Source organism: Leiobunum rupestre, chromosome 7, assembly GCF_980474605.1.
Source record: "Leiobunum rupestre chromosome 7, qqLeiRupe1.1.hap1, whole genome shotgun sequence".
In the NCBI taxonomy this organism is placed as follows: Eukaryota; Metazoa; Arthropoda; class Arachnida; order Opiliones; family Sclerosomatidae; genus Leiobunum; species Leiobunum rupestre.
In genome coordinates this window covers 29,041,608-29,069,575 of record NC_143390.1, presented here as the reverse complement: position 1 = coordinate 29,069,575, position 27,968 = coordinate 29,041,608, and the positions used below count along the sequence as shown (strand labels likewise).

At 34.4% G+C, this 27,968-nt stretch overlaps 1 protein-coding gene across 4 annotated transcripts; it reads left to right on the top strand.

The window, feature by feature from the left end:
* Positions 1 to 79: 79 nt before the first annotated feature.
* On the top strand, positions 80 to 27,888 carry LOC149935954 (thyroid receptor-interacting protein 11-like). Of its 4 annotated transcripts, XM_090154418.1 has the most exons (18): positions 80 to 274; positions 460 to 536; positions 3,625 to 3,738; positions 17,868 to 17,942; positions 18,202 to 18,364; positions 19,112 to 19,290; positions 21,996 to 22,143; positions 22,222 to 22,466; positions 22,549 to 22,958; positions 23,053 to 24,088; positions 24,174 to 24,348; positions 24,416 to 25,356; positions 25,427 to 25,498; positions 25,565 to 26,054; positions 26,889 to 26,970; positions 27,030 to 27,144; positions 27,206 to 27,373; positions 27,439 to 27,888. In XM_090154418.1, the coding sequence occupies exons 1-18, from the start codon at positions 181 to 183 to the stop codon at positions 27,763 to 27,765; spliced, it is 4,911 nt and encodes a 1,636-aa protein (XP_090010544.1). In that variant the 5' UTR covers positions 80 to 180; the 3' UTR covers positions 27,766 to 27,888. The 4 variants fall into 4 exon arrangements, with proteins under 4 accessions (XP_090010544.1, XP_090010545.1, XP_090010546.1 ...); XM_090154419.1 differs by lacking the exons at positions 80 to 274; positions 460 to 536 and adding an exon at positions 741 to 784; XM_090154420.1 differs by lacking the exons at positions 80 to 274; positions 460 to 536 and adding an exon at positions 3,433 to 3,450.
* Positions 27,889 to 27,968: the final 80 nt, after the last annotated feature.

Genomic DNA, 27,968 nt, shown 5'->3' with positions numbered 1-27,968 from the left:
TTTATCAGTGAACAGAAGGTAGCACTGCTTTGAGTGAAATTGAAAACTGCAGTCTGCAGACGACGCGTTTCTTAAGTTTGTGAAAATGGGGTTCGTCTCTTTTAGATTGTAAATTTTGTATATTATATTATGTTTCGTTATAATTATTAAAAATAAATTTAAATATCTAAACTTGTAATAATGTCGTGGTTAGGAAACAGTTTAAATTCAATAACTGGTCACTTATCAAATTTTACAAAGGAAGTTTTGATAGAGGGCCGAGAGGAAGTTAGCGGTAAGCCTTGGTTGACACTTAAGACAAATACATATACACGTAGGTCTGGGACGCGTTTTCATTAATCGTCCGAGGGTCTTAGCTACACCCAAAAACTGGAATATCCCTTACATTTTTATTGTAATTTTTCGAAAGACTGTGTTTTTAATTAACCGAAGTACTCAAGTTTTACCTTTTCATTTTAGATCATGGTGCGGAATTAAGTATTGCCAGAACCCGTGTTAGAGAATTGGAAATTCAGTGTAATGCACAGCGTCATGAAGTAATTAAGCCATTCCTTTGAATTGTTTTTTTATGAGTTTGAATTAGCGAAAATTATTCGTTTAGTCAAGGATAAAAAGTGTACATTTAATGCACTTTCTAAAATTATTTGCTTCTTGATTTGTACTCCTAATTACATTATATTGTATTTGTAAAAATTAGGGCTGTTTGGTGGTTGTGGTGTGTAGACCAAGTGTTGGCGAATCTTGCATCAAAATCATACCCAAGAGTATGTGGTCACACACTGAGGTCATCTTTGACTTGATCTTTACTCTTAGCATTACACTAAATAAGCGAATAATTTCCGCCTACTAAACCACACACATCTCGTTATGTACAAACCCTTAAGAGCTATTGCAAATGCACCACGATATTATTCTTCCATGCAACCATTATCCAATTTTTTAATACCTTAATGGCAGAAATACATGTATTTCTGTTAATGGTATATCCATATTTTTAAAGGCCCTATAGTTTTTATTTGTTGGTCTCACCGTGGCATAGTTCCTTTATGTTAATTCGGTGTATTCATTTTAAAATAACAAAAAATGTGAAGTCAGCAGAAAAAAATGTATTTGTCACGAGAAAGCTGTCTCTGGCTGGTCTAATTTACCATGACTCGGTATAAAACGCTCATTCCCATCATCTACCCCCAATAAATAATCAGACAAAGCATAAGGCTTGAACCAAATCAATAATATAAGCCTATAAAAAATGACAGATCTCCTATTCCGCTGTGTATAATAGGTGCCATAGCGAAAAATTGGTAATTTAGTAACCGTACACCCACCTTTAGTTAGCACTTTTTTACTCTAATAATACAAAATGTACTTGTAATACCAACTGACAAACAGTTTATTTGATACAACTACTAAGAGCGACATATCGTGGAATGTATTGTATGGTAGGTTTCATAAAAGACCCTGTCAGTGTAACTGTATCGAATTAATTTGCTGGCTAGGTTTACTAATGTTTCAAAATCTAGTCTCTGAGGCCTTCAATAGGTACTACTCACTAATCTCAGTTTATGTAAATAAAAATTGCAAAAAAAAAGAAAATAGATTAGAACTTGGAACTGCTATTTCAAATACGTGTCTTCCTGGCCCAATATTACTATTTTAAAGTCCAACTTTCGTGACTTCCGTAATCAAAATTATAGGTATTGGCTAGCAGTTTTAAAGTTCAACATAAGTATAAACTTTCAATCATAAAAAATAATATTAGTATGAAAATTAAAATTGTTATATTTAGGTATTTTTTACATGACATAAATTATTATAACAGGGTTCCCGCAAGTATAACTGAAAGTAACTTTTTCTTCTAGGTCCTTATTTTACCCTAACATTGACATTTGGTACCTAAAGTACCCTATTTTCTATAAATCAGGGTAAAGCACCTTTAGCTTAAATTTTTTTTTTATACTGGTGGCATTTTACAAAATGTTCAAACTGAGCTTTATTGATATACAATGAACATGAGTCTATTTTTAGAATAATTTAAAACTAAACACGTTTTTGGAATCCAATAATTAAAACCTAAATAAGGCTTTGAGATAATTTAGTTTACCATTGACCAATAATTTACCCTATTTTTCATGTTAAAAGTTCCTTTTACTCATTAATTTTCAGATTTTGGTTACTAAATCTGTTTTGACTAAAATGTAAATCAATAACAAAAAAATTCTTAGGAAACATCGACCAAATAAATATACAATATACAAAGTTATAAGCGTTATCGGAACTTATTTTATTTTTGGGAATTTGTATCTGAGATTAATGCCAGTTTCAGAATTTGTCATAGGGTAGGGGTTAATTAATTCACAATAGTTTTCAGTTTTGAACAAGACTGGTATAGGTAACAGTTTTATTTTTGGCATTCTGGCGTGACTAGACAACTACGAAACTAATTTAAATTTGAAAAATGGATCATATTTCTGCCAATGATCCTGATATCCATATTAGGATATGGCACTTTTATATCGTTTCTCTACTTCGGTGTCGCATGATCGCATCGACGTTTCATTCAAATAGAATTTAAAAAGGCTTCCATAAATGTTTGTAATAACTGAAGTCTCCGTAATGGGACCACCGAAAAAACATCCGATCCCATTGTTTTAGAAATTATCATCATTTTTACGTAGGCGATGGAGTCTAGTTTCATTCTATATCATGGGAAGAATAAGTAAGACCTTATTTGTCGAAACTAGTAAAAAAAATGTTTTTATAAACTCCGTCAGGGGAAGTGTTCATTTTTTCCTTACGCGTATCACGCTATGACCGGAAGACCGATAAAACTTTATGCCGGGACATAGGTAACTTGACAGTGAAGTCATCCGGGCTTGACACACGCCGCGAGACCTAATCATAGTATAGGTTTCCTAAACCGCCCCTTTGGCAGTAGTATTACGTGACGGTGGTCCTTAGTATAGTTGGACCCTTATCAGCCCCCATCCGCCCGTTCTCTTCAGTCTACGGAAAGGGGTTTTGTCCGCTCTTTTCAACTAGCGAAAGGCGGGGTCCTTTTTCGCTCTACCTGCCAAGAGACTGTCGAATTAAGTGGGCGATGTAGAATGTATATCGCCTTCCCGAACTATGGAATTTTAAAGATTTAAAACCAATAGACGATTCTTTAAAACCCATTCAGCGATTCGCTAGCGAGTAATATTACACAGAGCCTGGACGTGCAAATCTATATTCTTTATATGGTCCTAGTAAAGGTTTTCAAATTGGCAAAAACGCGGTAAAAGCCGTGACGGTGATAGAGTAGACGCGAAAAACTTGTACAAGGCCTAACAGAGATTTTTTGCGTCTACTCTCTCTCACGTCGCTTTTGCAGTTTCGAAAATTAAAATTGATGAAAGAATTGCGTTTATAAAGTGAATGTATTCCTAGTTGAGTTGATTTGACTCGAATATGGTTTGTAATTGGCTTCTTTAGCTAGCCAGGCGAATCTGATAATAGACCAAACGAAAATATTTTGTCCATTGATACCGACTGGGCTATACTTAGGCCGGAAGCTAAGATAGATAGGGTTTTATTGATTACATATGGAGTTGCTAATGAGTGTTTTTTTTTTGCTGTTGTTCGCAGCTGGAACGTCTTCGCCTGGGCAATCGAGAGCTTGAGGAACGTTGTCAAGCGTCGGATTTGCAACTGGCTTCTTTGACGTCCCAATACAGAGAACTTCAAAGAACTAAACAACAGGTGAATTAAAGTTATTTTACGTTTTTATTCTAAATAACGAATTTGGCTACCAGTTATTCGCGAGGTCTTCGAGGTCACCAGAAATTACGTGGTCGCTTACGATATAGTGGCCCCTCCCAATCGTTTTGTCCAAACAAAAGCGGGGACCTGAATGTATTTGATTTCGGGTGGGAAACCGCGCTATTTTTCAATCGTCCCTGTTTGTCGGGAGGTGTAGCTAGCTCTGGTACCGGAAGGTCAACGCCTTTACCAGAACATAACCTCTAACCTTTGCCGGTCTGGCGTACTTTTTTTGGCTGTTATCGAGGGATGGTGGGTGGGAAGTGGCGTTAGGAAAGTAAATAGGGGGTAAGAGGGGGTGGGTATGCGGCACCACACCTGACGAGAGCTCGTGCGAAAAACGTTGGTGGCCCGTGAAAACGCTCCTCAGGGGGGGCGACCTTTTCCACGTACCGACCCTCCCCACGGTTCAACTTCTCTTTGGTGATATCAATCCCGAAATTATTATTCAACGCTTTTCAGCGGTAGCGGGGAATAGAATTTACCTGACGTTTTTCACTTATTTTTTTTTGTTTTCGAAAAAATATTTGGAACTACCTTTGAACCTTAAAAAACAAAAGTTCAAATACTTAAGTGGGATTAAAGTTTCAACGGTATTAAATGGCTAATTTATAAATTACCCGGTTATATAAATAGTGATAAGTCTCTGGTTAAAATCAACAACAGTCGAAAAATGAAGGACCCTCCGGGGAAACTCGAAACCGAAAAATAGGGTACTTTAACCCGCGACTGCCGAACCGAGGAATAGAGAATGAGACTCGAGTATCAAACTTCTTATAAATATATAAAAAATAAAAGTATATTATTAAATACAGGTACGAAAAGGTGGCGGGTGAAAGGAAGATCTACACTTCCTCTTTGGTTTTTCGCGTGAAAAAGAAGGATGTTGGGTGGTGCTGCGGTGGCAGTCTGGGGACAACGAGATGGGGGGATTCGAGGTGGCTCGTTTCCCAGGCAACCCAGTCTACGATACCTGACAATGTTTTATAAGGGAGGGGTTTTATGTTAATTCTTATCGAGGGCAGGGTGACCATTCTTCCTTTATTTTATAATTTTTCCTATATTTCAATGCTTTCCTATTTTTTTCTATAATTTAACCATTTTTCATATATTTTCTATAATTTAACCATTTTTCCTATATTTTCTATAATTTAACCATTTTTTCTATATTTTCGATAATTTAACCATTTTGCCTATATTTTCTATAATTGAACTATTTTTCCTATATTTTCTATAATTTAACCATTTTTTCTATATTTTCTATAATTTAACCATTTTGCCTATATTTTCTATAATTGAACCATTTTTCCTATATTTTCTATAATTTAACCATTTTCCCTATATTTTCTATAATTTAACCATTTTCCCTATATTTTCTGTAATTTAACCATTTTCCCTATATTTTCTATAATTTAACCATTTTCCCTATATTTTCTATAATTTAACCATTTTCCCTATATTTTCTTTAATTTAACCATTTTCCCTATATTTTCTATAATTTAACCATTTTCCCTATATTTTCTATAATTTAACCATTTTCCCTATATTTTCTATAATTTAACCATTTTCCCTATATTTTCTATAATTTAACCATTTTCCCTACATTTTCCTATAATTATATATTTTGTATTTCGCGCGGTTTTCTAGAATTTCCCGCGTGCCTAGTTCGTTTTTCGTAATACAAATGTACTGAATCCCTTTGATGAAATGTAAACTGCTTCTCTAAAGAACTGCGCTGGACGGAATTAAGAATATCGTCGTCTGCTTAAAAGAACTTCCTTTTATATTAAAACAAATTTAAATTTTATTTATGCAAATTTTCCTATATGTTCCTATATTATCAAAGATATTACTCCAATAAATCGACTGTTGAATTTCCTATATTCCTATAAATCTTTTGGGGTTTTTCAGTGGTCACCCGGCGAGGGTTTTTTGTAATTTCGCCATTTTACTGTCATTTTATAATCGCGTATGTAACGTAATCACCCGTAAAAGCGTTTTCTTTAATGAAACCTTGTTCACGAGATATGACGTAAATGACGTCACTCGCAACTCCTTGGCGAAAAACACGTCATCGATTTGTAGAAGGGAAACGGAAGTTAGCGAAGCGGATTTTGAAAACACTTGGAATTTCTCGCGAGTTTTTGACTTTCACAATCTTATATAGGCTAGCTCGTACTTCGGGATCGGGAGATTTTGTTTCCATAGCAACCTTTTCGAAAGCGCAACGAATATAAGAATAGGCGCTTTAATCAGGGGACTCACTGTTCCCGATATTTTGACACGGTAGGCGTGGCCTAAATTGGAAGGCTTACTGAGGTACATCAGCCGCTTTGAAGCGCCTCAAGAATTCTGTCCAACTATCACCGCGAGTTGGGGCTTAGGAGACAGTACGTGCGAGAAAGTTAGGTTAAGTTTAGAAATGAAATGGATTCCAATAAATTTGATTAAAAAACGTCAGCCATACGTGGCTTACTAGTTATTTTTACTTAACACAATGGTAAATTACCATTACTTAAACTTTTAAAGGCCCAATTTTCAAAATAAATGGTCAAAAACTTACTAAGCCTAATCATTTAACCGACAACAACGTGAACGGTCGAACTTATCTACGAAACTACGCCGGAAATCGACTTCAGCGACGCCAAGTTTGTCCACATTGAACTAAAATTACCCGTGTTTTTCCTATTCCCAGTATTAATGCGTGCTTTTTAAAGCCTAAACAGCGAGTCCCTAAATAAAACATCTTCAAGAAAATTTCCAAGAAGTAACATTTCTGAGAGCCAGGACCTGCAAGTCACTGTTTATTTGGTGCTTGTTGAAATAATGGAAACTTTTCACCGGTAAATAGAACGGCGTGTTTTTGCTAAGCCTTAATATGTAAAAAAAGGCTACTTGGTTGAAAGGAAACACTTGTTGCATACCGTACAGGTGAAAAGTCTCCATTATTTCAACAAGCACTATATAAACAGTAACTTCTTGGCGATTTCCTTGAAGATGTTTTATTGAAGCAAAGAATATAAATATATTCTTTGATTGAAGCCTCTATTTTCCATTTTTGGTCCGCTTCTTCGCGACCGAAAACTATCGCTACGCCCCCTTTGGTTCGCCATGGAAACCTAGATAGGTAGCGGCTAAAGCAGAGCTATAGGTTTTTTTATCATCATTATTCGTAAATTTTACTAAATAAATAATGATACTTGCATTTTAATATAATTTCTTAATTTGTGCATCGTTTCCTTAAATTTTTGAAAAAAACGTTCTTATGACTAGCGCCGTTAAGCGTGCACCTAGACTCGTTTCGGTCGCGAATCGTACGTCAAAGTCTCATTGAAGTTTTTTTCTGTGGAAATGTTATACAGAGGCATACTTATGCGTGATTATTTTACATACGATAATTCGATCGAATAGAACCACGTTAAGGAAAAACAGTGTAATAGTAACGCGCTTAGATTGCCGAATGAGTCAAAACTGAGTTAGCAGATGAGTAATAATTCAACGTGCTAGCTTCATACGTGTACTCTTGATTAAAGGATCTTCTGGCGCGGTTTTTTCAAATATCTTTAAAAGTCCACGTAACAATTTTTTAGGTGATCATTATTTACCCCCGTAGCAGGCGAATTTAAGGGAATAATTGCGCGTGCCCCCGAGCGGTTTATGGCCAATTTCGAACTACACTTTTTGTTGGTACTATAGGGTTGCCACAAGTCAGGGAATTTAAAAATGGGCCTAAAAGGTCAGGGAATTTTAAGAATTTGTAAAAGATCAGGGAATTCGATTTTCTCTTGACACTTTTTGAAGGTAATTTTACTCTAGATCTTTGACAAATTCTTTGACTATCATTTATTTCCTGGAAATTTTGGCAATTTTTTCAACAGTGCAATAACCTTTTTACTGAAATATAAGTCCATTTAAATTTATTAACTTCTGATAAAAGTAAAATATAAAAAAAAAAATTGTCCTTAAAAAGTCAGGTAAAATCTCAGAAAATTTTGTGGCCATCCTGTAATAAGTTGGTAAAAACTGTTCGTTTACCCGGATAATCGTTTTAATAGTGTATCCTAGAAACAGCCACTGCTTGCGGATAAAGCCAAAGGTATTCGCCTAATGTAAATTTTTTATAGCGCTGTAGCTTAGGAAAATATTTTACAACAAATATGATATAATAAAATAGTATAATATATTTAAAAAATATATAATAAAATTAGGAAATGAATTTTTTTTTAAATATTAAAAAAGTGTATTCTCTTTGACTTTTTGGAGTAAGCGAATAATTTCCGCCTACTAAAAACGCTCATAATGAAAAACGTACGTTCTCATGATGGATGTCCCAATCATATTTGCCAGGAAGGTGTATCTGCCCTTCGATTTAACTTGCCTTTTCGCGAGTGGGTAGCCACTTCGAAAAACATTGTACACCAGGTTTCTGATTTTCAAATATTTCCGATATTTCTTAAATTTTTAATGATTTCCAGAAATATCGAAAATATTTCAGTTTTTTTCTCTAGATTTCCAACATTTCTTCGAATTTCTCGAAAATATTTCTTTGAATGTCTCTAGATTCCTAATATTCCTTTGAATTTCTCTAGATTTCTAATATTTCTCCTGCATTTCGAGATTTCCAGAAATATCGAAAATATTTCGGTTTATTCCTCTAGATTTCCAATATTTCTTTGAATTTCTCGAGATTTCTAATATTTCTCGAGATTTCTAATATTTCTTTAGATTTCTAATATTTATAAAATTAGATTTATAATATTTCTTTAGATTTCTAATATTTATAAAATTAGATTTATAATATTTCTTCGAATTTCTCTAGATTTCTAATATTTCTTTGAATTTCTCTAGATTTCTAATATTTCTTTGAATTTCTCTAGATTTCTAATATTTCTTTGAATTTCTCTAGATTTCTTTGAATTTCTCTAGATTTCTTTGAATTTCTCTAGATTTCTTTGAATTTCTCTAGATTTATAATATTTCTTTGAATTTGAGGGCTTTTTAGCCTTTTTACGGCTTTTGAATGGATTGTGAGTTCCTAAAATTATAATTAATTTTAATTTAAAAATATAAAACAAACTTTTAACTATGGTTTTTCTTACAAGGAGAGTACCCGAGGTGTTTATTGCCGATTTTGTTCAAAGTCGGCCGTAATGTAGACCTATATGAGATATGAAATTTTCCAAAATGATTCGATATGCCCTGGCAACCGAAAATGTTTTTGACAACTAAATAAGATTTTTTCCTTATTTTAACCAAAAATTGTTATAATTTTACCGCCAAAATGTTCCAATTTACTCAAACTTCATGAAATTTACCTTAAATGTGGTCCAAATTACAAATTTTGTGATTTTAATTTTTTTTCAAAATCCCATGCTTTTTTAAATGGAGATTTTTTTTAATTGGTCAAAAACATATAGGGTTGCCATGGCAAATCGAAAGGGTAGTGCAACGTCTCCTTTTGAAAAATTTAATATCTCATATACGTCTACATTACGTCCGACTTTGAACAAAATCGGCAATAAACACCTCGGGTACTCTACTCTCCTTGTTAGTGGTTAAAAACGGTCTTGCTGGCAGGGTTGGCAAGTTTTAAACAAAAGGTTTAAAACAAGTGTTTAAAACACGTTTAAAACAATTATTTTAAACAAACACCAATTTGTTTTAAACGTTTTAAACTATCTGTTTTAAACATGTTTTTTATAAGGTAAATTTTCATTGTTTTTTGTAAGATTTTGGTTATTCAATATGAGGGAAAAGGTAGAAAAAACCATTCCAAGGCTCTAAGAAATGTAAATTGTATTTATAACGGGTAGTTTGATTTAAAGATTCTCTGAAAAGAGCGACTGAAAAGGCTCGATATGATTTCATAAATTTCCTACCAGTGCAAAAATCCTACGAGCGCATTGAATTTTGTCTTTTTGTTTAAATAGAATTTATATAGCTGCCAATATACATCTATTTGGGACACTACCTATGCACGAGATAAAAGTAGGGTTGCTGTTTAGTCGGATTGTGCCGGGTTTTAAGTAACAAGAAGCACGGCCGGTCTGGACAGATCGGGCTAAAACCGACTAGGCGGCACTCCAAGATAAAAATCAAGGGATTTCGGTCCCCTTTCTCGATTTTTTAGAAATTTTATGACGTGATGGAAGTTTTAAGATTATAGAGGTACCTAAAATCTTATTTTATGTAACATTGTTTATTTGTGATGATTTATGACTGCAGACGTGCACATTTCAATAAACCAAAACTAAAAACAATGGGTGGATATTTTCCCTTTTCTTAGTTCTATGCGACCAAAAATTCCAGGATGATAGCTATATTAAAAACCCTACTACGGGTTAGGTAGTATTTGCATGGGGCATCGAAAACCCTAAGGCCGTCAATGGTTGGTCAACAACGCTTAGCGAAATTCTTGGCTCGTTTAAATAAGCGTGTACTCATTGGTTCTTCTCCCTGTGAGTTTATTTATAATACCATAAGTGGCATAATTACCCTAAGTGTGCCAATAGGAGCCTTTCCCACAGAAAATCTTCAATTTGAGCTTGTTCTAAACAGACCAAAGAACCGTAGGACTCGCGAATTCCGTTCAAGTACTCTATATGGTATTTTTAATGCTCGCGCCGCAGACGCCGCTTCGCAAACACATTACGTAAATTTCGTCACTGGAAAAATGACGTCATTTACGTCAATTTCGTTAAACAAGGTATCATGGAAAAATTCATCTTATTGACACACTTAGGGTAATTATGCCACTTATGATAATACGTTTAATGATACGTAATATTACTTTAAATGAGTTTACTCGTGATTCATAAGTATAATGATTAGTTTAAAACGTGTTTTAAACATAGTTTTTTATTGTTTATTATGTGTTTTTTATTGTTCGCTTTAAAAACAGTTTAAAACAATGAATCTTGTTTAAAACAATAAAAAACATTGTTTTTGTTCTTTTTAAAAAAAACAAGGATTTTGCCAACCCTGTTGCTGGTTCTTGCTAACCCCCAGTTGGCATGCCTCTGAAAATGACGATTAAATACGGTAAAATAGAACTTTCCCGCCTTCACTTGAAAAATCAAGTTTGAAAATGGAGAAAAGATATTTTTATCGTAACGTTTTGTTTCGATGTTTTGGGAAGGGTAGATGTTTGACAAAATCCAGTATCCCCCCCCTCCCTATTTTTTGTTTAAATGGGCAATTGACGCGGCGTTTTTGACACTCCATAGAGAACTACATTCCTCTCTCTTTCCCTGGTTTAAACACCCCCTCCATCTCCCCTATAACTTTTTATTTTTTTATTTTTATGGCACCCAACGCGTAGACAAAATTCCACCTTGCCGTAAAATATATTTTGTTTGAATATATTGAACGAGAAACATTTTATTGTAAAGTTGGAATATCCACGCCATATTTCAAATTTTCATTCCCCCTTTTTTACGCTAAATAACGGCAACAATTGCCTTCAAATTATTCTTTTCTTTTGGTTTTTGGATATAAATTCGGGAAATGTAGTATTCGATTAAAATATTGACGTTTTGAACGTATTTCATCGCGATTCGAACAATGGAGGTTTTTAATTATACGGCGCTGCGTGTCATGTTTTTATTTTAATGTTATCGAAAAAGTGAATACGTGGATCTTCCCGTTTCCCGCTTATAACTTATTTGTACGCGTATAAACCCTATTAAAACTCCCCCGAGTTGTACGATTTTGTACGTTATAGACGCGCCCGTCTACAATCTAAATGTATATTTAGGGCGGCGGCGTCATATTCGATCATAAACGGTAAACGTCGACGCGGGTCAAAGTGCATTCTATCGGTTGATTCAGTGGGAGGGGCTACGTACCTCCCTGCCTCTAACGGCAATTTCGTCCCCATCTCTTCCTCGCATCTTTCTTACGCGTAGGTAACTATTCAAATTGGGATGGCGGTAGGATTTATGCTTGACAATCCGTATTGCCATATAGAATGAAGAATGCACTTAATTTTACTTAATTATTTTAATTTATTTACTTATACTTCATTATTTTAATTTAGGCATAATTATTATTTACAAATACTTAATCAGGGTTCGTACGGAACCTGGATAACCTGGAGAAGTCAGGGTTTTTCAAATTGGGGAAAAAGTCAGGGATTTAAATAATATCGTACAAAGTCGGAGATTTAAATAATATCGTAAAAAGTCAGGGATTTAAATAGTATCGTAATAAAACAGTGATAATCCAGGGATTTAAATAATATCGTAGAAGGTCAGGGATTTAAATAATATCGTAAAAAGTCAGGGATTTAAATAATATCGTAAAAAGTCAGGGATTTAAATAATATCGTACAAAGTCAGGGATTTAAATAATATCGTACAAAGTCAGGGATTTAATTAATATCGAAAAAAGTCAGGGATTTAAATAATATCGGAAAAAGTCCGGGATTTAAATAATATCGTAAAAGTTAGGGATTTAAATAATATCGTAAAAAGTCAGGGATTTAAATAATATCGTAAAACGTCACGGATTTTATTAATCAACAAATTCTGCATCGCAAAGAAAAATTTAGGTATCTTCTCTTGGGCGCTCATGTCTGGCACCTTTTCCCGAGAGAGGAGAGAGACGCTCTCAGTATGTTGTTATAAAATATAATTCAGTTTGTGATGTTTAAAAAAAATTGTTTCACGTTGTACTTTTACCTATGAAAACATGAAAATTACCAGGAATATTGCCAAAAAACGGTCAGGGATAACCTGGATAAGTCGGGGATTTGTAATGCGAAAATTCCGTAACCCTGTTAATTGTTTTAATTTAATTATTATTTAATTAAACTTATTTTTTAAATTTAATTATACTTAATTTTTTAATTTAATAATACTTTTTAATTTAATAATCCTTTTTAATTTAATAATACTTTTTTAATTTAATAATACTTTTTTAATTTAATAATACTTTTTTAATTTAATAATACTTTTTTAATTTAATAATACTTTTTTAATAATAATCTTTTTTAATTTAATAATCTTTTTTAATTTAATAATCCTTTTTTAATTTAATAATACTATTAATTTAATAATACTTTTTTAATTTAATAATACTTTTTTAATTTAATAATACTTTTTTAATTTAATAATACATTTTTTAATTTAATAATACTTCATTTTTTAATTTAATAATATTTTTTTATTTAATAATACTTTTTAAATTTAATACTTTTTTAATTTAATAATACTTTTTTAATTTAATAATACTTTTTTAGTTTAATAATACTTTTTTAATTTAACAATACTTTTTAAATTTAATAATACTTTGTTAATTTAATAATACTTTTTTAATTTAATAATACATTTTTTAATTTAATAATACTTCATTTTTTAATTTAATAATACTTTTTTAATTTAATAATACTATTAATTTAATAATACATTTTTTAATTTAATAATACTTCATTTTTTAATTTAATAATACTTTTTTAATTTAATAATACTTTTTTAATTTAATAATACTATTAATTTAATAATACTTTTTTAATTTAATAATACTATTAATTTAATAATACTTTTTTAATTTAATAATACTTTTTTAATTTAATAATACTTTTTTAATTTAATAATACTTTTATAATTTAATAATACTTTTTTAATTTAATAATACTTTTATAATTAAAAAAGTATTATTAAATTTAATAATACTTTTTTTAATTTAATAATACTATTAATTTAATAATACTTTTTTAACTTAATTTTACTTATTTTTAGTGCAATGAAATCGCGGTTATCGTGATCGATTTTATACCGGTCACGAGGGGGGATACGTCATAGGCGTGAGCTTCATCTCGGCGGAAGACGCCGGTTTTTAAGATGGCGGGTGCTTTGAATTTTTTTAGGGGGAAGGTGCTTACCCTTTGAATATGAGGGGGATTGTGAACGCCAAAAATCGCCTCGAAATAGTAAATGGTAAAATATGTCAGCAGTTTTCGTAAAACGTACTCGAGGGGTTGGTCACTTCGCGAACTCGGTGTACACTGTCGTACCTCTGACTGTGCTAATAAGAGTTCGTGAACTCTTTAAAATCCGTATCTTTAACAGTACTAAGTACGCGAACTCGGTGTACAGGTCATCCGATAGTCACTTACCCCTCGAAAAATTCCTAGAAAGTGTGAAACAGCGAATCGCGATCTTAAGCAACTTGTTACTAAATTGAAAGAGGGACCGTGGATAAATCTGGCGTATACTTTTAACGGATGGCTTTGGCACTCCGAAGGAAGTTCCCGTTTAATATAAAAACGCTAATTAGAGACCATTAAAGGAACGATCGTGATAAAATGAGCTTTATCCACGAAAGCGGGATATTAGGGTAGCCCTCTCAACCCTCGCCGTAGAGAGCCCCTTATTAGCTAGCGTGACCACATTGCCCTCCCTTCGTGACCCTCCTGGATCTACCTTTCACCCTCGAAGGGAAAAGGGGGGAGGGATGAGACGCGTATTTCATATATTACACGTATATGAAGGGAGCGTGCGCTTCTTTTCCCCTCTTTGTTTAAAATATCAACTTTGGAGATCGGAGGTGGGGGCTTGGAACGGTAACAAAAACGGGTCTCGCTTCCCGTTCTCTCGGCAGACTCTCCTTCGGCCGCGACGCGGATCAGACAGACCCACCGCACTCTCCCGATTTTGTCTCTTTTACGCGATCAACCTGTTGGCGCGCCTACCACAAGTGCCTCCGAAATTTTGAAAACAAAGTTAACTTATCCGCGTTTTAGAATATGAAGTACGCTTTTAATACGAAGTTTTGTTTAAATGTTAACGTAATTGAACCTTCGGCCGTTCGTTTTACTCCTTTCAAACCGCGATTTCGTCCGAAGAACTTTTCCAATCCGTTTTGAAGGCATTTCATCATACATTGACGACTGGTGAGTCAAATAAACCCACTTTAAATATGTATTTCGGCTCCATTATATTCCGTTATTTTTTTTACACGTACTTGTTAAAAAACAGCCCAATTACGCGACACTCGTAAATGATTCGATATAGTACTTTGGTTTTGGTATAACGGCTCTTAGAACTTAAAATTTGGTTTCATTTTTGTTTAGCGGGATGAAAAATGTCTTGGCACGTGCCTATTAGGGGTTTTACCTGGCATTGAAATATGATTTAAACGGAGGGGTAAAGTCTATCTTTTCCTTTACCTTTGGCTGACTTGACAGGTAGCTATAAAGTAAAAAAAGCTACGTAAGCGTTTTATGTGTCTCGGTTCCACTACGCAAGTTTCAAAAGTCCGTAACCACCCTTTTACGCTCCCTCTCCCCCCCCCCCCTCCCGCGACGGTTTTTTTTTATATTTATGTTTATAACAAAACAATAGATCCCCCGTTTAAAAAAAACCGTTAAATTTATAACTCCTCCCCTTAACGTCCCGATTATATCCAAGGTATGACGGTTTTATATGTTAATATTTTAGACTTTATTTCCCAAACCTGAAGTTTTAACCATTTGATGCGCCATTGTAGATGTATATATAACGGCGTCAACAAAATTTCAGTTGTTCTGGGTTGGGGGGGGGGGGTAGGGTGTAGCTCGTTTACAGGAGGCCCTCGTATTACGAAACACATGTGTGTATGGCGGTTTGAAGCGATAAGGGGAAGCTGCCTTTACGAGGGTCATATTTACCCAAGACGGGCGCTCTATAGACATTGTATTAAGTCGTCGTTTATAACCCGGGTACATGTAGAATATCTAAAAACCCATATATCAATTTTATATATTTTTTTTTATTAGCGGCGGGCGCTAACGCTGGCTTCCATGGCAACCGCCTTATCATCCGCTCACTCGCGTATCTTGCCCCCATCTGTTGGGCTTCCCCCGTACCACCTGTCTTCAGTACCGTTGTATTTTAATTAGAGTTAGAACGCGGTACGCGACATCCTGGAAAGTAAATGACTAGAACTACCTTATTCGTTTTTAATTATTGGTTCCCATTTTTACAATTTTGGATTATTAAATCTCGTCTTGGATAGGAAAAAGTCGAACCACTCCGCCACGAAAAATAATCCCTCGTTTTATTTAATTTAGATAAATTTATCAACGTCGGAGAACGTGGGGGGGGGGGAGGGGGGATAAGAGGCGCAGTATCTTTTTTTTTCGTCAAGATTGTACTGGTCGGCGAATTATTTTCATTGTTTTATCTCCGACAGAAAATCCCCGTTCCTTTTATTGAAATACGACTTTGTAGACATTTTACTTTTATTTCTAGGAATATTTTTACTTACTCCATACAGCCAGCTTTGTTCTATCTATCACGCCATAAATTACGTGTTTTTTTTTTCAAATACTATTTCGCAATATCGTACGGTAAAGTTGGGATATGTTACCTGGTACCGTTATCGCAGTCTTGTCTCTTACTAAAAGTGATTTTAATCGAGGCTTAGGGATCATTCTTTTTATAGTGAAATATTTCATTTTCCAAAAAAAAAATTTTGTTGTAGTATATGTAAAATGTAAAAATGTACATTTCCTATGGAAATTTACTTATTTATAACCCATATTTTAATCTGAAATAGGAGTATAAACCTTTTTAGTCTGAAATAGAAGTATAAACCTTTTTTTAGTCTGAAATAGGATTATAACCCATATTTTAGCCTGAAATAGTTACTATTATAACCCATATTTTAGTGTGAAATAGTTAAATAATAAATTGCGGTTAAAACTTTTTGCATTATTGTAATCCTTGACAAATAATAAACCAAAAACAAAAAGTACCTATTGTTAAAAATAGCCCTATTATAACCCATATTTTAGTGTGAAATAATATTATAACCCATATTTTAGTGTGAAATAGTATTATAACCCATATTTTAGTGTGAAATAGTATTATAACCCATGTTTTAGTGTGAAATAGTATTATAACCCATATTTTAGTGTGAAATAGTATTATAACCCATATTTTAGTGTGAAATAGTATTATAACCCATATTTTAGTGTGAAATAGTATTATAACCCATATTTTAGTGTGAAATAGTATTATAACCCATATTTTAGTGTGAAATAGTATTATAACCCATATTTTAGTGTGAAATAGTATTATAACCCATATTTTAGTGTGAAATAGTATTATAACCCATATTTTAGTGTGAAATAGTATTATAACCCATATTTTAGTGTGAAATAGTATTATAACCCATATTTTAGTGTGGAATAGTATTATAACCCATATTTTAGTGTGGAATAGTATTATAACCCATATTTTAGTGTGGAATAGTATTATAACCCATATTTTAGTGTGAAATAGTATTATAACCCATATTTTAGTGTGAAATAGTATTATAACCCATATTTTAGTCTGATAGTTTTATAAACCATATTTTAGTCTGAGATAGTTCTAGGAACCGTATTTTAGTCAGAACATAGACCATCTACCCCAAGAAGGACTCGAAAAAAGAGGTCACAAAAGAGATGCGGGTTTTTTTACAGGAAACTGAAAAAGGCGCGTAAAAATTCTTAATTTTTGAAATTAAAATAAAAAACTCGTGAGCGAACCAACTTCTACAGAACATTTTTATTCTCGTCTTTTTACCTTCAAAACGATCTCTACTTGCCGAGCTCCTAAAAAAGCCGCATCACATTGGAAACATAATTTTTATTAGAGATGCATGCCCCCTCTTGGGGTAGGGGGTCTGAAATAGGAATATAACCACATATTTTAGTCTTAAATCAGATTTTAAACCATATTTTAGTCTGAAATCGGATTTTAGTCTGAATTAGTTATAAAACCCATATTTTAGACTGAAATACCATATTTTAGCCTGAATTAGGAGTATAAACCATATTTTAGCCTGAATTAGGAGTATAAACCATATTTTAGCCTGAATTAGTTTTATAACCCATATTTTATAGCCTGAAATAGTTTAAGAAAGTTAGTGTATTAGCTATTTCAACCCTAACAATTTTGTTCCTCCAAAAACGATTTTTGAAAAAATCAGCGAAGTTATGTGTTGCGAGGGAAAAACATTAGCTGAATTAGTAAAATACTTCACTCGTAAAAATATATATTATAAACTTCTGGTTATATTTTATTCTATTTTCTCTATAGGAAACTGTCCAAACGGATGGCGGCTTACCAGTTGGGAACCAAAATATAATTGCAAGAAACGAGACGCAAACTGAGGTTTGATTCGCCATTTTTTTTCTATCCATCGTATATCATTATTTAACACGGCCTGTTAATGATAATTTACGATGTAACGGGGCCTACAAACTAATTCCCCCTCCCACTTGTTACGGTTGTACCTGACGCCACGACAATTGACTGCCAATTAAAAGAGGCATTTTGCAACGTGTCGCTTGTAGAGCGGCCGTCCTAGTTGGAGGAGGATGAGGTCTCCCAAAACCTCTAATAGTTAATTAGATATATTTCGGCTCGTTAGGAATTATCGCGTCAGTTGCAAGATGCGGCCGAGCAGCACCACCAGCAGATGTCCGCCCTGCAAGACCATCATGACGAAAGGCTTTCTCAGCTGCAGAATTCTTATCAGCAGCGTTTGCAAACACTCGAAAGACAGCTGCGACTATTTCAGGGAGATCGAAACGGTAAGTCTACTCGCGATTCAAATTTACCATCCGCTACCGAATTGCAAAAATCACGCGAGTCTAAAAACTCCATTTTGAGAAAACGCGTTTTTGGTTTTATATCTATAATAAATTCAAGAATGTATTTATTTATACCTAGGGAGAATGTCTATGTCGAGACGGTTTTTAGCCTTTCTCTCAATCCACCCGTTGGTCCCCCAGTACGCTCCTCCGCTTAAAATAAAACGAATAGTCCCGGTATTTCATTGGCTGCTTAAAATTTACGTCACCTAACGCGATGGAAATCTAACGCCGGTGACGTTTTGTCTTTCCCCTCGCGCGAGACGGGGAAAGGCGTCCAACGTGCCCGGCGATTGTCGCAACATAATCATTCTTCCTAAATATAAATAAATACATTCTTGATAAATTAAATAATAATCTAATAATTAAATTTTATTAAAAAGAAGGTTAAAGCGACGTAAAAAATAATTATTGTTCCGAATTTCTTTCAAAAGTCACGTATCTCGACTTACTTGACTCTCGCTCTCAGGTAGTGCATCGTAAACTCCCCTTTTTTTTTCCGCCCATCCCCGTTTCCATTGAACTTATGTCGTGTCTATTATGAAATATCGTGATTACGCGACATACGGGTCGTTTGGATTCCCCCCTCTAAAGACCCTACCCTTTTACGCTTTCCATCGCCTCATTTTATTCTTAGATTAACGGTACATCAAACGGATAGGCTTATACAATTGATATCGTTTTCAGAGGAAGGCACTTCATCGGACGATGACCAAGCGCTCCGTCAACGGCTATCCGAGTTGGAATCCGAACTGAACCAGGTCCGACGGAGAGCGGACGAAACGGAATCTTTGCTTCGAAATAAGGAGAAACAAATATCGCTGTTAAATCGACAGCTAGAGAAACTGCAAACTGAAAAGTTACAGGTGAATTTTAAATTTTTTTATAGACGCGATGTAAGTTTGCAGCGCCACCCACACCCGAGTTCGCGAAATGCATTATGGATGTTCGCTTTCAATACCAATATTAGTACAAGCGTAAGTCTATAATATTGTTCCATAAGTGTGACACTTCCTATTCTTCACATGCAGAAGTTTTACGAGACAAATTGCATTACGGGCTTCGTCGACGTTTCGCGTCCGCTTGCTAAAGCGTCACACGTAGCCTTTGACAATGCCTCGCTACAGTGGCGTAGCCAGGGGGGGGCACCGGGGGCACATGCCCCCCCCCGAAACGTATTGTCGTATGTACAAATATTTTTATTTTTTTACTTTTTTTCAATTGTGTGCACCCCCCCCCCGAAACAAAATCCTTGCTACGCTACTGCCTCGCTAGGGGGAGATTTCTTTCTTGTGATGACGTAACTCCGTTACTAGCTCTAAGTAAAATATTCCCCAAAGTGGTAAACTTATGGAACAATATTATAGACTTATGGTACAAGTAATAGAGAGGTTAAGCCAGCGCCTGAAAACGTGGATGGGGAAACTCGTAGGAGTGTACACGTATCATTGTGTGTACAGCCTGCACATCCTACAAGTTCCCTGGCTGACGTATGCTTGATATTTTCTGGTGCTGGCATAACCTCTATAATATTAAAAAAACAGTTTAAATCGAAAACCCGTAATCCGTTTCGTAGCGTCGCTAGATGGTGACATACGCAACTGGTCTATTTTTCGATAAAAGAAATTTTATTTAAATCTATTACATTTACACGTGCCAATTCGTGTGTTTTTTGTTCCAGTTGACACCTCGTTTAGAACAGTCCCCCCCCCCCCCCCCCCGATAGCGTCAATTAAACCACATATCGCGTAATTTATAGGCGGGAGGGGGGGGGTAAATTTAATGGTAACCTCTCGCGGAAATGCCAAAGATCTTTATTTAGACGGCTGAAAAGAAATTCCTGGCTGGCGCGTATACTAACGGAACCCTGACGAGACGGAAAATATGATATACACCGTTTGATTATGCGCTTTCATAACGTGTCTTTTTAAAAGGGGCTAAAGTTGAAAGTCTCTTTCCGTTTGAATTACCTTTAGCTACGCTGACGCTTTTTTATTTGCTTGGCGGATTGCCGGGGGTAGGGGGGGGGGCGTAGGAACTTCTGGTGGGATGACACCGCTAGATTTTGATAACGCCAAAATTCTAGCCTAGCCATAATACGCGTTGAAATGTTTATGATATCCGATTATATTACCTTCCTTCAATTTTTTGGGAACTGGGAGGGAAGTTTACAGGGAGTGTTCCTAAAGTTTTCGGCAGTATTTATCTCCATTAAATAGAGGGGAGATACGAAACTTTTTAAAACCATTCTATTCCGTTGTTGAAATCGTAAAACTTTTGTGCTTTAACACCTAAAGGTGGTCCGTTTTTCGGGTTTAAAATATATTGACTTTCCTCCAGTGCTTAGAGGGAAATTCTTGTTATTTTATGAAAAGGGATATTATGCAAAAAACGTTCTTTGAACTGAATAAAATAACCTCCAACGAGTTCTTTAGCGAAGACCCCAACTATTTTAGAGATTACTTCCGCACCAAACCACTAAGTAGCGCCGAAAATGTCAATAAGGGGTACGGCCAATATTGGAACCCTTTATTGAGGATAAAAATACTAGAGGTTAAATTTTTTTTAATCATATCAAAGGATATGTTTAGGTTGAGATTAATAAAATTACTCGATTAATACGGAATAGATTTTGAAGGGGTTGTGAGTTAAAGAAGATGGTTGAGAGAACTTGGGAAGTTATTAAAAGACGTTTCTGACTCAATTCATATGCCAAGATGGGAGGAGGTGCCAGCCCAAAATGTCTCTTCCCCCCCCCCCCTGCCTTGGGGTGGTTAGAAACGTGCCCTTGCATAAAGAGTAGACCTGACAGTTCCATATTTAACACGCCTCATACGTGACTTTGAAGGTTTAAGGAACAGTTCTCCTTCGGTTGTGACTGCAGAGGCTATTTGGAACCCCTATAGACTTTTCTCTCTCTACTTTTCCTTTGAAAATATTACACTTATTGAAGCTCTCTTCGCAGTATGTGTTGACGCGGCGTAATGCAAATTCATTCGTATCCCTCCCTCCTAAACTGTATAATATTCTGCTCTTATTCAAGAGACTGTATTGTCAAACAACGTCAATAGGTGCAGGCTACGTTTGAGTATAAATTCCTCATTCAAACTATATTCCAGGTTATCCCAGACTATTACTATTATATTATACACGGGAGTATATTTTCCCATATACCCACTCATTCAGTACAGGCAGTACATAGGCTTCGTAAACATATAAACCAGAGTACCAGACACATTGGTATTACACATTTTCACAAAAATATTATTTTGGCCAATAAAATTGTTGTATGATAAACATAGATTTTGCTTATGATTTTTAATATTTATTAAGTTTGTTAAAATTTTTCTTATATCATATTTATAATATATTATATTTTTGTCATGTACCCTTTTTCGAGTTTTAAAGTTTTGTTTATTTTATCTAATAGCGTTAAAAGAAATATTTGTTTGGTTATTTTATTGGGAAGGTTTTCTACTTTACCGTGTAGATTATTTATCGGTTTTTTTTTAAGATCAATTTATAACCAGTTTTTAATATTTTTTCTTAAATTGTTTTTAATTTTTGGTAGAAATCCCCCAAAATTCAAAGACATTATGAAGAAGCCAAATCAAAAGAAAATGAAACGAATGATTTAACCGATTCTACTTCTCAAACGGAAAATATTGATGAAATTCACGAGCTTAAAAAGGAACTTGTTGGACAAATAAAAACTCTTGGTTTGTATTTCTTTTTGTTGTGGGTTGGGTGGGATGTTTTAAATACAGGTTTTCTGACATTGTTTGTTTAATGAATAGAGGAGCAAATATTATTGAAAGATGAAGAAATACACGATTTGTCAACTGAAAAGCAAAGCTTGGATAGCAGTTTGGTGGAATTGGATGGGCAACATCAAGAAGAAATTAACGCTGTTTTGGTTGTTAAGGAAGAACTTTCAGCTGCGAATAAAATAATATTTTTAAACTTGGAGGATGCTAAAAAGCAAAATGAATGCTTGGAGAAAGAAATTGAGAGCTTGAAGGAGCAGTTAGCTAATTCACACGTAATGCTCATTCCTCAAATCTTATTATAAGTTTTAATATATATTTTTTTGTAATTAAAAAATGAGAAAAATTTTATTTCAGGTAAAAACTGACAAAAATGATCAAGCTGATCACTCGAGGTCCATTTTGAATCAGTTGAATGAGGTCAGCGTTGATAATCAAAGGTTGGAGGAAAAATTAAAGCAGTCTGATGATGAGATTAAGAGATTGGGTAGAGAATCTATAAATCAGGAAGAAAATTATCTGAGGGAGAAGGAACAGTTGGAAAAAGAACTTTCCGAGGTCAAACTGAGGGTTAAAGAATTGGAATCTATAGTTTTGGAGAAGGATGACGGTGGGGCCACAAATACCACGGAATTCATAAGTGGTAACACCAATGCGAACACCATGATTCAACAAATTTCTTCTGAAAACGAAAATCTACAAAATGAAGCTGATGATTTGAGAACCAAACTTCGAGCTAATGCCAGGGAATTAGACCTTCTGAAATTGTAAGATTAAGTAAAATTTTTAAAATATTGATGCGTTTATATTTAGAGTTTTCCAGTTTATTGGATGTTATAGATCTAAAATTTTCTTTTCTAGGGAAATTGATTCTTTGAAGGTTGGAAACGAGAATTTACAGGAACAATTAGACCAAAGAAATGCTGTAGTTGAAGGGCTGGAAGATTCCTTGGAAAAGACGGAAAAAAGCCACGCTAAACAAATAGCGGAGAATGAAGAACAATTATTGGGACTTCGTGAAAAGTTAGATATTTTAGCGAAGGAAGACTCCCAAGTCAAGATTATCCCGGAAATATCATCTTCATCTCAAACTGATAGTGTAACTGTTTCAAATACTGGAAATAATGACATTATAAAGGAACAAAAACGTTTAATACATAGCCTTAGGGAAGAATTATTAAAAATTCAGGAAACAAATTTACTTAGCTGTAAAGTTAAAGATAACGAGGCCAAGGAATTGAGGGACCAACTTAAGGACTTAATGGTGAAAGTTGAAGAATCATCAAAATTTAAATCCAACTTACTTAAAGAAATATCGGAAAATGAGGAATTAATTGCGGAGAAAAATTCCGCTATATCTAATCTTGAAGACGAGGTTCAATCATGCCGAGAAAAATTAAGAGACTTACAACATACCGAGTTAAAAGAGGCAGAGTGGGAAAGCGACAAAGCAGTTTTACTTGAGGAATTAGAAAAATTTAGAGAAAGAACTAGTAAAAGCGAAAAATACGCGGAGGGGTTAAGTTCACAGGTTAATAATTTGAGATCTCAACTAGAGGAGTCTTCATCAATCGAAGAGAAACAAAATTTGGATCAACCTGAAAAGAACCTTCATGACATGAATAACATTTTGCAACAGAAAGACTCTGAAATTAAGTCCTTAACCAGCAAAATAGAATCTCTGCTGCTATCACAGAAGTCTGCTATAAATGATACCTCAACAGGTTGTAAGGATAAAAATTGCAATGAAAGGATTAAGTTGGTGGAGGTTGAGAGAGAGAGGCTGTTGACAGTTCTTAATGAAAAATCCCGAGAATGTAGTAGTTTAAAAGCCGAGGTTCACAGACTCTTTGGTGTCGTTTCTGCTGAAAAACAAGCCTTATTTAAGCTTCAACAAGTATGTTTCTTGTTTTTGTTTATTATTATTATTATTATTATTATGCTAATTCGGTTCTGATCATCAAACATATTTTTCAACCAAGGATAATTTAGATTTAAGTCACCAAAAGCCAGATGAAACTGAAAAAGAAATGACAAAAGAAGCACTTCACAATTTGGCACGAATCATCAAAGACAAGGACTTGGAAATAGAATCTTTGAAGCAAAAGAGCGAAACCCTCCTTGCTGTTATGCATCAAACTCAACCAGGACATAATGGTATTACCATAATAATCGTTTGACTAATATCTTACAAAACTTCTAATTTTATGTTCGTATCAATTAGATAATATTCATTTGGAGAAGCTAATGTCTGAAAAGGATGAATTAATGAAACAGGTTCAAGCCTATCAAAATGACCGTGAACAAATATCGGCGTTGCTGAACCAAAAACATCAAGAAAGTCTAGCTTATCACGCAGAGATGCAAAAGTTAAGTTCTCAGCTGATGATTGAAAAGGGTAACTACCATACCTTAAAAGAACAGCATCAGTCGGTTTCTCTTTTGTTTGAAGAAAAGCAAAAATCCCTAATAAATACTCAAAATGAAGTGGTTTCGTTGAAGCAGAGGGTAACTGAACTGGAAAGGAACCATACTGATTTATCTTCCAAGTATTCAAGCATAGTTGATAAAAACAGCGAAACAATTCAGATAAATAGGGATGAGTTCATTACCAAACAACAAATTTTGGAGGAGCTACAATCAAAAATCAAGCAATGCGAAGAATTAATTATTGAAAAAGACCGCATGATCTATCAGTTAAATCATTCTTTGGAAGAAACCAGCATTATTTTGTTCAGAAAAGAAGAAACTTTAAAGACCCTTCAACATAGACTGGATGAAATTTCATTCAAGTTTTCCGAAGCTGAGATGAAACTGAAAGAAACCGCTGAAGAAGGTGCTAGCAGTAGTGACGATGTGCAAAGGTTAAGGATGGAAAATGAAGCTTTACACGAAGAAACAAAGAGTTTGACCATGTCATTAAAACAAAGCCAGTTTGAAAAAGAGTCCATGAAGGAGAAGATAGCCACTCTAGTTCAACTTGTTCAAGAGAAAGACTCTAAAAATCACGAAAGTAGCGAGAGTGGTCGGTCAGTTTCTTCGGCTCAGTTATTACATGATTTTGCAGTCTTAGAGGAGAAAATGGGAGCGATTACTTTGGAAAGAGACCAAGCTCTCTTAGCTTTAAGCCAACAACAACAAGAAAATAAAAATCAACAGAGAGAGGTTATTAATAATGAATTTTTTTAGCTAAAGGATAAGTGACTAAATTGCACCTTTTTTCTTTCAATTAAAGCAAAAGAAGTTCCAAGAGCAAAATGAAAAGTTACACAGCGAGCTTGATAGACTTAGGAATCATTTATTAGAGGTATGGGAACTTATTTACGCAAGAAATATGGAGTTATATCTATAGTGAAGGTACTTTGCTTTTAAGATTCAAGATAATTATACGCAAGAAATCATGGCAGCTGAAGACAGGGAAAAGGCCCTGCGAATTAAATTAGCAAGTGCCGAAGACCGAGCTAGCCTCTCTACAAATGCAATTGCCAATGCCAGTTTGGAATCCCAGAACAGGGTAGATAGTTTGCAGCAGCAGTTAAGTCAAGTTATGAGACAAAGGGACTCTGCTTTGGAACAATGCTCACGTCTGGAAGACCAAATTCAACAATTAAAGGCTGCTATAACAAATTTACAATCGGCTTTGGAATGTATCCAGGGGGAACAGCGCAGAGAACTCATTGAAGCTTCTAAAGCGTCTCAAGAGAAGCTTCGTCTTAAAGAGAAAGATATTGACGTTTTAAGATCCAGAGTTTCAGAACGAGAAGCTAGGCTAAAGGAGACCTTAGAAGCATTGGACGCCGCTTCCAGACTGAGTGAGCAACTAGACAGAAAAGAACAACTTATTAATGAGCTTCGAAATGAAGGTAAAAAACTCTTTCTTGCATGACAGTAAATGATATGACATTTGTTTGTTTTGGTTCAATATTTTGCATGGTAATTGGGTAATTGGCGATGATCGTATTGCACTGACATAATTTTGCATTAGTTTGTAAGCAGTCAATGAATCCAATATTGAATAATTAGCAAATAGTGTTTTATTTGGTTCTTCTACAATGGATGTGGTTTTTTTTTTTTTTCAACTTTTTTTAATGGAACGGAGATTTTGGATGGCTGCAGCTTGGTTTAATCTCACTTGGTAACTGTGGGACAAATATTTTGTAACCCATGGTACCGGGAGAGATTGAACTATCTCAGTTGATGGTAGCACCATTTCTACACAAATATGTATTATTTGGATTCCTTTGGGAGACTGCACTCTTGAAATGCATTTTGGTCCTGGTTCTCATTATATTTTAGCATGTTTTCAAATCTCAGGTGTATTGCGGAGCGTAAACTCTCACCCTATCATTAAGTTTTTATTTTTTTTAATATTGAATTTTTATTTTTAGTAGTGAACTGTTATTTTAATAATTTGTGACAAGTGTAATTATTATTTTTTAGCATGGTTGTTTTTATAATTTACAGAGTTTTGACTTTATTTTGCATGGTTGCTCAGTATCTGAGTATTACATCAGGTACTGGTTTATTTTTGACTCACCAGTACTTGTGTGATATTCAGCCGCTGGCTACTGCCTGACAACTTTTGTTACTTAATATTTATATTTATAGTTTTAATTGCGAAATTGCATTTCTTGCTTTAAACCATAATAATTTGCTTCTATTAACCGTTATTTTTTTCTATCAATCCAATTCTTTAGTATCTGAAAAGCAAAGGCTTTTACAAAAATCCCTGGATGAGATAAATGAGTTAGAATCGCACTCTGAAGGAAAGGTTGACAAGTAAATATCTTTGTTATTAAAGGTTTTTAAGATCCTCTCTAATTTAATATGAAATTTAGGCAAATTATGAAGAGTTTGGTTTTGGGTTATCTATCTTCCCCTCTTCATCAGAAACCAGAGGTAGTTCGATTATTAGCGAGAATTCTGGATTTCAACCAAATTGAAATGGAGAAGGTATATTCAAACGATTTTTTTTTTAATTTCCCACTCTGTAAGCATTTATTCTGTTATTTAGGCTGGACTTAAAATAGGAAGGGAAAAATCATCTAGTCACTTATCTACTCCAAATCGTGGAGGGTGGATTTCGAATATTATAGGCAAGGTTGTCCCAACACCACCTACACCACCATCCGAAAGACCAACGGTGCGCTCCTCTTCACCAAGTATCACAAATCCTGCACAAGTTTGTTTCTTTTTCTTTTACACAATTTATTAGTTGTATATATTTTAATCTACCTTCTTCTACAGTCTTTCTCAACTTTATTTGTGGAATTTTTGAAGAATGAGAGTCAGCCTAATGTGCCAGCCAGAATGCCATTAGAAACAATGGCCAGCGGAAGTAGTGTGTCGAACACAGTATTAAATACTTCTCGCAATCCATCTAAACCCTCTGTCAATTTAGACTTTTTCTCTCCACCAAAAAGCAAAAGCTTGGTATCTGGTCCGGCTTCCAACCATCAAGACCATCCATTAATGAGACCCCTGTCAACAGCCCTGCCCACTTTTACCCCCATTTTGTCCAGTGAAAATGCCCCAAATAAAACATCCCAGTTTCTTGAAGAAGTTCTAAAATAATTAATCTTAATTTTATTTATAAGAAATGTATGTTAACTAATGTTTAAATTTGTTTTCTAGATGAAGAGAGTTTATATCCTCTTTGATTATATTTTATAATAAAATTTATACTTGCGTAATTAATTTAAAATGTTATATGTACCAAAACATTTTAGCAAATAAGATTGAATGGCAATATATTTTAAACTATTATCAACCGAACA